The sequence below is a fragment of the Astatotilapia calliptera genome, chromosome 5 (assembly GCF_900246225.1).
Source record: "Astatotilapia calliptera chromosome 5, fAstCal1.2, whole genome shotgun sequence".
NCBI lineage: Eukaryota > Metazoa > Chordata > Actinopteri > Cichliformes > Cichlidae > Astatotilapia > Astatotilapia calliptera.
Window position 1 is genome coordinate 22,890,828 of NC_039306.1, and position 10,243 is coordinate 22,901,070.

The following is a 10,243-nucleotide window of genomic DNA, read 5'->3' on the forward strand; positions in this document are numbered from 1 at the left end:
TGGAACACGATGTGCTCAAAATAAGTGAAGAAAACAGAAATCTCTCCATTCCTGCTTTCATTTGTAAATTGTTATCTTATGTGATTCCCAGAAATCAGTCTGAAAAAGAAAAGGCGACCTTTACCTTTAGTGTACTAAATATACAATCAGTTATACGATCGGTCATGAGTCTCCTAAAAATGAGGTGCTTAACTGATCATCAGAGATTTGAAAGATGAGCAGGCGTCAGCACGTTCCTTGACAATTAGGCTTGAATGTCAAGCTGCTTATTAAGTCATTATTTGTTTTTATTCACTTTCTCCATATTTTAAATGCAAGTTAACAGAAATGGCACAAAGCATTACTCACTCATTTTATTATGATATAAATGTATGGCATTAACATTTAAATCTGAATATCTATTTCAAAGCCAATGACAGAGCTGAAAATATTACAAACAGAAAAAAGGCATCATACATAAAAGGATGTATTTTCAGTACTTTTGTTTGAAATCAAAGAAAAAAACAAACCAATTTGGCTGCACAGCAACATGTCAAAGGTCATTTCCTTTTCTTTTTTTGTATCACCGGGAAAACCTGAAAATGAACTGTCCAGCACCTATGGATGTTGGTGTTCTAATTCATTTGCCATCACCTGACTGCTCAAGAAGTGACCACAGTATCACCACACAGCACTAAAATAACAGTAACCTCCTAAACTTACATACATTTGACAGTCGATGCTACAGGTTATAAAGAACTAGCAAAAAAGTACCTCAGAGTACAAAGTCAACAACCTGTATTAAAACCAAAAATGATACACAGCTAAATGCAGCAACTTCAACATAACCCGTGCAGATTTATTGTTCTGCTTCTGTCTTCTACAAGAGATCCATTTATCAATATATGCTTTTCTAATCATTAAAGTCCAGCCTGATATGTTCAAAACTTTAATTATTTGTCGACTTTGTTAAATCGACTTTGTAAACTGGGGAATAAAAGAATGATACATTGTCTACAAAATAAACTGACACTGAAAATCCCTTTTAAAAAGTATTTGTAACAGCAAATAAGACATATTATTCATTACATGTAGTTGATAGTATTGCATGCAAACACACTCAAATGACACAAACTTGTGTGCATTTTGGAAATCAGTATACATTCATAGGTGCTCGTGCAGGCTACGGATCATAGATGAAGTGAGGAGTCTACTTTTGATTCTGGCACAATTTTTAAAAAAAAGAAAGTAAAAAGGCATTAAAAATGTTACAAAGTGTTTTACAGCAATGAAAGACATCTGAAGAGGCAAAGTTCAGCAAGTTCCACTGCGAATGTGCAAACATGCAGCATGTCCTTGCAGCCAGACAAAAAACATCCAGCCTGCAGTGGTCAGCTCGTCAGGTCTGGCTGACACATTTGGTTAAAAAAGGGAATGTTGGCTTTAATGTAATCTGACAAATAAATGTCACAATATAAGAACTTTAAAAAGTGCAAATGCAGCCAAATCCATTTTCTGTCTATTTTTTTTTAATAAAAACACAAAAATTTTAAGACTTTGAGGCTTTGAATAAATGAACTGCCTATTTGAAATCACCAGACTTCCAAGTCCAAGAAAAACATGAGAGAAACCAGCAACACAGCCTGATCAAAATCCTTATGATCAAATTTAAGTTAACAATAACTTCACAGAAAAAAAAACCTCTGTGTTTGTAATGTCTTCTTCTGGTTGAAGCTAAAACAGCTGCTGTGGAGATTCTTACCGAGACAGATAAATCGTGACTTTTGTCTTGACTGCTTCTTGTGTATAAAATATCCTTCTTAAAATCAAAAAGGTAAACAGTCAAAGCAACATGGAGTATGTTCCATGTATTGCAACGTGCATTAAAAAAAGGAAAAACCCAAACACTTACGACAGACTTGAATTAAATGATTGGCAAATAACATAAAGTAGTCAGCGAAATTTCAGCTTTTAAACCTGAGATCGTTCAGCACTATTTTTAAAAATGTAACTTCTACTACAATGTATCATAACTAGGGCTCTAACTAATCTTTTCAACTTTTCCTTATAGATTAAGCTGCCAATTATTTCCACAGTTATTCTACTAATCATTTTCTCATAAAATGTCAAACTATTGACTAGCAACATCTAATACATCTAATCTCAACTGATTTTTGTAAGAACAGAAATGTCTAACTTCAAATCAAAATGCTGCTGGATTTTATCAAGTTATGAACTATTTTATCTCTGACCTTACTCAGTAGTAGATGAAACATAAATTTAAGACAAAATGCAGCTTTCATTGTTTTTGGTGCCTTCGACCTCACTGTTGAGGGCGTCTCCATTATTAGGCAGGCTCTTCTTTGTGTTCTCTGCATCGTGGGGCAGCTCCAAACTGTCTCCGTCACCTGGAAAGATCCTGTCCTGCTCTGGAGTCTCATCGAATGCATCCTTGTAGGCACTTATGCTGTCCGAGTCGTTTTCATCCAGCAGGGGATCTTGTCCATCTGCTGCCCCGTTTTCATAAGGTCTCTGGTGGACCCCATCCTCAGCGACCAGGCTGCCCAGTGCAAGAGAAGGCTGGTGACACATGGGCTTATTTACCATTCTCCATTGCTTCTCCTCTGTGCCCTCACTCTGTCCTCTTTGCACTGCAGCTCCCAATTCATCTTTGCTGCTGTGAGAGGAGGAGCTCTCGACTTTGTTGGCATCATTTCTTATTTTGTGTCCCTGCATTGTTGCTTTAGCCATCTCACCTGGTCCTGATAGTTTGTTATTCCCTTCCTGCAAGGTGTAAAAAAAGAAAAGCATAAGCAGTGCTCATTCATAGAAAATATAATTACAGTGTTTTTTTAAATGATCTTGAGCCATCAATCATCTCTTTTTGGAAGGAAAACAGGAAATATGTGCAGTAATTTATTGAAATGTGTAAACATACAAATAAAGTATATAAGACACAAACAAAAAGGATTTTGGCTGCCTTTTGTTTTTGCCTCTTTGAGAACCATCTTGTTGGTGCAAAAATATTGTCTTATGCCCCCAAAAGGTGTCACGTTTGGCTTTTTCTGTACATTTTAACTAAATAAATCAGAACAAATGTTTAAAAATGAACTAAAATTGTTGTCTGTTATGTGTAGTCACAGCACTGGTTAATCCCTTGAGTTAGGTGTCTTTTTTAAGCTTGAATGAGTCATAGGTAAGTATTAAACTGCTTAACAACAACAACAACAAAAAACAAATCAAAAATGTCTGTCTCCTTGGAAGCAAAATATAAATAAATGAGGAGTGGCCCCAAGACTTTTGCACAACATTGTATATTTTAAAGCCATCTTAAGAATTTTTATTCCTACTCTCCACTCAGCTAACACTATCTAAACAGAGAAGATAAGAAAAGCAAGAAGTCAGACTCTTGAAGAAGAGCATTACCATCAAGTCCAGGTTTAAAGTAGAATAACCTGTGCAGACTCCTGATTGTCCTTCACACTAGACACTCAGCATAATTAAGTGGGGTACCAGGCTAGAGGTCAAGTGATCAGACTCTTTTCACCATGAAAAATGAAGAGATTACTCCAAAACGTGTTATGCACCACCACAAATTGTTTTTATAAGGACAACACAAGAATGGACGAGGCGTGGAAGTTTCAGGAGTGGAAAATGAGTAACAGTAATTGAAACAATTGATTGTGCCAGTCTCAACAAATGTGGCTTGGATACTTAAGTACTTCTGTACTTTTCTAACTTCTTCATTTCGTTTTCAGGGCTTTTTTCCCAGAAAGACGAGACTCAGTTGCTAAAACCCTTAAGGACAAAACTAAACCACAACACACAGAAAATCTTGTATGCCCAGGCCTGCCGTGTCTCCGGGTTACACACCCAGAAAAAAACAAAACAACGACATAGCATCGCCATCATTCATATTCACGAGCGATCACACGCCTGACAGACTGTTGCGCAATAGGTTCCCTTTACATCTTTATAAACAAATTCGGAGCCTCTGCAAGCTTACATAAACGGTCTCACTTTACCTCTTTTAATCTTTCCACTTCTTGCATCAAAGAGTGCACCATGCTCTCCAGTTTCCTTTTGGCCTCCCTCTCTCGCTCCAACTCCTACAAATGTAAAGAGACAGCAGCAGCTCGTTAGTGTCACAATCTGTTGTAATCACAAACAACGAACTTTACTTACACACACACACACACACGGATTTCTAAGAGACTTTAAGACTTTACTTCGTGTTTTGGCTCGACCTGGACTTACCAAACTAGCCTGTCCAGCTTCTCTCTGGGCTTCAGCCAGCAGCTCCTCTACACCCTCCAGCGTGTCCTGCAGGACGTCCACCTGGAACAACAGAGCCTCTCGCTCGACCTCCAGCCCACGCAGCTCTTGCACAGCCTCTTCATAGCTGGCCTGCAGCTCTAGCTATATCACAAAGTTACACGGTAACAGATCAGTGTAGGCAACTTCAGGAGAATGCATGCCAGTCAGTGGGAGTGCTCGTTGAGCTCTCAGAGGCAACAATCTGTGGGAGGCCTCCTGTGGTAGCGTGACAATGCCTCCCTATGTAAAGGAATATGCTTCACTGCTGTGATTTATTACTGTGAGCACAGCCTTCAATAGCAGTAAACATCATTATATTTATAGCAACAATAAGGAGGATAATGGTGAGAAATCGTTACCATTTCTGGTAGTCCCATGAAGAGGTCCTGCTCAGATTGCTGAAAGGAAAACAAATAATTTTAATAAAAAACATTTGAGTATTTTGAGTTAAAATCAGCACAAAGCAGTTTAAATGAGGCATACTGGATCCTCTCCTGTTGGTCCCCTTTAACTCAAACACGAACGATGACCTTAAAATTTAAAGTTACACAAATTCAGTTATTATAAGCATCAAAATAAACTTTACTGCATCTTACAAAAGGTAGCTTTGATTATTTGTCCACTTTATTCATACGTGTCTCTTACAGGAGTTTGTTACTTATATTTATAAATCAATTAATGCCGACAGCTGCTGTCAAACACGTGTAAATGACTTAATACTGAATGGAAAATAAACATTGTAAATGTTTTCCCTTCAATTCATACCATGCCAAGTCATAACACGGTCATCTCGGGGCACTTTACAAAGTCAGGTCAACAACTTACATAATGAAGACAGAAATGTTCCCTTTAGGAAGCTCTTGGCCGCAGTAGGAAAGGAAATGCCTCCTTAACAGGAAGAAATCTCTGCCAGAAGCACTTCTGTTTCCGCATTTAATATTGTGGCCATTTTCCCATAACTGATAGGCTTTTTACATAATTGATGACGCAGACAAAAGCTCTGCTCTAGTTGGGAGTTATTAGACTGATCTCCTGACCAAAAGGATCCCATTAAGAAAAACATACACAAACAAATTTAAAATCATAACTCAACTCAATGTAGCTGCTTCAGTTTCTGGGTCCTGGGAATGTGTAGCCTTGCAGTCACCCTGTCAGTTACCGAGTAGAAATACAACCATCTCGGTTTTTACAAAATATCTAGTTAACCTGTGACTTTTTTATTTTAATAATAATCTTTTAAAACTGGGTTAGTCATGCTGTACAACATGCTTTCGGAGCTTTCAGATAGACGAGTTTGTTTAGTACAAGTTTAACTGAACTAGTAAAAATAAGGAAGCCATAAAAACACGAGATATCGCCATTTATTGCTGTATTAAAAGTTCAGAAGCAAACCATCTTCTGCAATTTGGAAAGTACAATTTCATGGTTTTACTGCTCCCGTCACTACTGGCAGTCACACGGTTTTCATTTCAAACATTTCTCTCCTAACTACAAAGAAAGACCCAGATATTTACAGATATCAACAGCTGTTTAAAAAACAATTTCATTTACTTTATAAATCCAGTGCCAGAGATGTCAGCAGGATCCACAAACTAATCCTCAAGCCTGGACCCATCATTGGCCGGAATTTGGAGGCATTCGAGTCAGTTAGAGACCGTAAGTCAGTGATCAAACTGCTCTCTGTCATGGACAACTCATCATACCCACTTTGCTCCACACTTCTGACCCAGCAGAGCTCCTTCTCACTGCCATAACAACTCAGGAAATCATTCCCATCATTCTCTATAAAGCTGTATAATAACTCCTCGTTCTATGACAGGTGGTCACACCTGTCCGACATGTGATTCCACACATATTTCTATTATTACCTTCATGCACTTATAGCATACATATTATGTACTAATGCAGTTTGCATTACTCTTCCACAATGCCAGTCCTGCTCTTACTATTTTAAACTGTCTTCATATTTACTTGTACTTGTTATATTATGAGAGAAAGTTTTTCCATTCTATCATAGTATAAGATCTTTACTAGACCCCTGTAGCACTTTAACTTTGTTAAATATTGTAGGCTGCATTATTTTTATTCTTCATCTTGCTGCTGTAACATAATCATTTTTCTTGTGGATCTATAAAGTAGATATCCATCTATCCACTTTTTGGCACGACTGACCATAACTAGACACCACTCTGTGTCACAAGGCACAAACCTAAAAACGCCAAAACACAGACTTAACAATGTGGTGTATGCTGTACAGTGCAGCGAGGAATGCCCAGACCTCTACATTGGAGAGACCAAACAGCCACTTCACAAGCGCATGGCACAACACAGAAGAGCCACCTCCACAGGACAAGACTCAGCAGTCCATCTGCATCTTAAGGATAAAGGACACTCTTTCGAGGATGCCAATGTTCACGTTTTGGACAGAGAGGACAGATGGTTTGAAAGAGGAGTGAAAGAAGTCATCTATGTCCACTGTGAGCGACCATCTTTGAACAGAGGCGGGGGTTTACGACACCAACTCTCTGCCATCTATAAGCCAGTTTTGAGATCCCTTCCCAGATGCCTTAATGCCCACTCACATCCTGGGCCATCTGACCTCAGGAATTTCACAATGAACACACCCGAAACTCTGGCTGATTGGGACCCACACCCAGTTTCACACCTTGGCTCAGGCGATTAGAGGATCATCAGGGGGTCCTTTTGTCCCTCTGTGGGGGGTTACTCCCACTAGGTTTATATCTGGGACTCTCCACCATTTGACCTTAGAATTGAAGAAGCTTCTCGGATGAGAGGTGAAACGTCTTCAAGTAACTTAAAGAAGTCCAGACGCCTTTCTTTGCAAGCTCCTTTGAGTACAAACCTTTAGACTCTCGGCCTATGCAAGCGTCTCATCCCAGAGGTATTAGGTAGCACTGCGTGTCCATCACATATATAATGTTGTAACACTGAGACAACAATGAGTTCATCTCATCGAGTGTCAGTTTTTATGCTAGCTACTACCTGGCTGTCACTCCTCCTCTTCAGGGTGCTCGCTCTGCTGTCGCTTCTTGTCACACGTCTGGAGGAGCTGTCAGTCTGATGAGAAGACGAAAACACATCTCAGGCGGAGTCTGAGCATCACCATCATCATCATCACCTCATCATCATGAGCCACAACAACAAAACAACGAACAGCTAACAGCGGTAACGCCGAGGAAGTGAAGTGAAGCGACGGGCCTGACGACTGCTCCGTTTACCCTAGCCGTCTGTTTATTTTAAGTGTTGAACAAATTAAAAACACCAAACTTATTCGGTTATTTAAAACAGCTGTGACGTTTGACACTAACGTTAACGACGCCGTGATTTTTGTCCTCTCACCTCTTTAATAATACTGCGCAGAGACTCGTCCTCGCTCATTCCCCGAGAAAACGAGCGCTTCTTCGGTGAACCACTGCTGTCCAGCGTGACCGAGTGCATGTTGTACGCGTTATATTACGTTTTTCTTTATATAAGAGACACCTCCGGGCTCTCTGGCTGAAGTGGTGTTTTTTACGTGTTTCCTACGCAGCTACAGGGAGCTACACCCAGGCCCTGATCTACGGAAAGCCGCAGGGACCAAACCGTGTTTAACGCCGCCCTCGCTCCGCCCACTCTCTCTGAACAGTCAAATATCCGTCTTTTTAGGGAGACATGGGTCACGTTTGTGGCTGTGGGGGGGTTCAAATATGACTTTTGGTTTGTTGTAAAGTTAAGGGATAGCATTCTGGTGCATGGCTGGAATTAATCAGTGAAAAAAGCCTGCCGTTTTTTTAGTAAAGTTATAGGTACTTTTACAAACGTGACCAGAACAATGAAAAGTGAGGTTTAACAGGACTTTTCCTGTGAGAAAATAAGAAATCCCTTTTATTCAGTAGCTTATAGAGCAACTTTTGGAAGCAGTGACTTGAAGTAATATTTTTTTGTATGATTTTATCAGTCTCACATCATTGTGGACGACTTTATGACCCATTCTTCTTTACAGCGTTGCTTCAGTTCATTTCATTTATCTTAATGTCTCTTAAGATCTCACCAAAGCCATTTACTGCTTCTGTGCTTGGGATTATTGTCCAGTTGCATTACCCACATTGGGCCAAGCTTTTTAGCTGTTAGACATGTGGCCTCACAATTGAGTATACTTTGGTATAAAGAATAGTTAATGACTGCAAATATCTTTTAGCTGCAAAACAAGCCAAACTCATTACCCTTCCACCACAATGCTTGACAGCTGGTATGAGGTGTTTGTGCAAATATGCTGTGTTTGGCTTTCTGCAAATGTGATGCTGTGAATTATGGTCAAAAACCTACACTTTGGTCTTGTCTATCCAAAGGACATTGTTTCAGAAGTCTTGAGGTTTGTTCAGATGCAACTTTGCAAACATAAACTGTGTTGCCATGTTCATTTATGAGAGAAGACGCTTTCTTATTCTTATTATTTTCTTATTTAATTACGAATTGAAAATGATGAACTTGGTCAATCATAAGTCATTTGGCTCAGAATAGTAAGGATTTCTACCACTTACAGACTCTGAAAACCACATACTTTTATTCCAATAAACTGGAACCAATCTGAGAACACAGACAGCAATGCTTCTTTACAGAGATAAGCCAACTCCCGCACTACTCAACCTTGACAGCAACTTTTATTGATTAAGCTGTCAATTTAACTTTTTCTTTGTCTTTTCACTCTACTTGCATATAGTGATTTTTGCCTTGTCATGGTGTGAAAACACAGGTTTCTGACAAAGTTAACCTCCACAAGACCTGGATGCTGAAACTGAAGTGTTTGTACAACTTTACAAACCAAACTATTTGACAGCTGAAGAACTTAAGATGGCAGTCAATACATGACAAAGCAAAGTTTTTTTGTTTTGTCTTATTGTTGTTGTTGTTGTTTAACATGTGTTACTTATCATTTAAACAAAGGGTGAAAGAGGAAGTGGAGAAAAAGTGAACAACTGCAACAGGAAATGAGGAAACAGTTCAAACCCCCTAAATATAAAATGATATTTACACAGTGTATGACTCAAAAGCTGTATTTATTTATTTAGGACAGTGCATGTTAATGAACATAAATGTAAAAAAAAAATTACATGAATGTAAACATACCAGATTATAGCCAAAGGCTAATTTCCATCTGTTGTCCTTAAGCATAAAAATAGACATAATTCATAAAAATTCATCATTCATTCATAATAAAAACTCCATCACCAAACTTACACATACACACCATTCTGTTCCCAAATAAAACATTAAAACTATACAACTTATACATGATCACACACTGTTATTCATCCCAGAGATGTGTGTTTATTGCACACAGATGATCATGACATAGTCTCATATCTTGATACAGGGTTTCTATAATTGTAGGCAAATGTAGTAATATATCAGCCTACGCACTGGTTAAATAGAAATGTTCATACAACTTCCTTCACCTTTAAGGTGATTGACTGAATACAAAATCTGCACATTGCTCTCGTGCAGCGGACCAGACCCTCAGTTTGGAGCAAAAACTCCAAACCAGGTTTAAATTTTTCCTTGAGCTTTCCTCTGAACTGTAGTTTGTCACTGCGTAGCAACAGTGAGGACTGCTTACTGTAGACTCAGTGCTGTGACACTTTGTTGAATCAATGACTGCCTCATTAATGACTGTTTATTCTGGTGTGCGTGAGATATAACTGTTATTCAAAAAAAGGCTGGCCCTTTTTTTTTTACACCCATCAATGCAAAGACCATGAAGTTTACTGAAACCGGATCTATTTCACTGTGTATATATCATGTAGAAACCTCATTGATCATTTTACATGAAGTTTTACAAAGCCTTTCTGAGCTTCAGTGTTTGTATGTGGGTTTAGTATGTTAAGGCTCGGAGTAGATGTTAGATCAGCAAATCTGATCATGCAAATGATTCACACTTTATCTGCAT

At 38.8% G+C, this 10,243-nt stretch overlaps 1 protein-coding gene across 1 annotated transcript; it reads right to left on the minus strand.

Moving 5' to 3' along the window:
* Window positions 1–338: 338 nt before the first annotated feature.
* On the minus strand, window positions 339–7,896 carry LOC113022621 (leucine-rich repeat flightless-interacting protein 1). Its single transcript, XM_026168209.1, has 6 exons — window positions 7,657–7,896; window positions 7,300–7,374; window positions 4,656–4,694; window positions 4,237–4,398; window positions 4,005–4,088; window positions 339–2,763 (listed from the first exon to the last, which is right to left on the minus strand). Exons 1-6 carry the CDS (start codon window positions 7,753–7,755, stop codon window positions 2,260–2,262), a joined length of 963 nt encoding a protein of 320 aa, XP_026023994.1. The 5' UTR covers window positions 7,756–7,896; the 3' UTR covers window positions 339–2,259.
* Window positions 7,897–10,243: the final 2,347 nt, after the last annotated feature.

Bases quoted from the DNA above. Each gene is read 5' to 3' on its own strand.
- LOC113022621 (XM_026168209.1), bottom strand. From the start codon at position 7,755: ATGCACTCGGTCACGCTGGACAGCAGTGGTTCACCGAAGAAGCGCTCG. The intron at 7,375-7,656 runs GTGAGAGGACAA...TCTTCTCATCAG, and splicing joins TGCGCAGTATTATTAAAGAG to ACTGACAGCTCCTCCAGACG. The intron at 4,695-7,299 runs GTAGTAGCTAGC...TTTTCCTTTCAG, and splicing joins AGAGGAGGAGTGACAGCCAG to CAATCTGAGCAGGACCTCTT.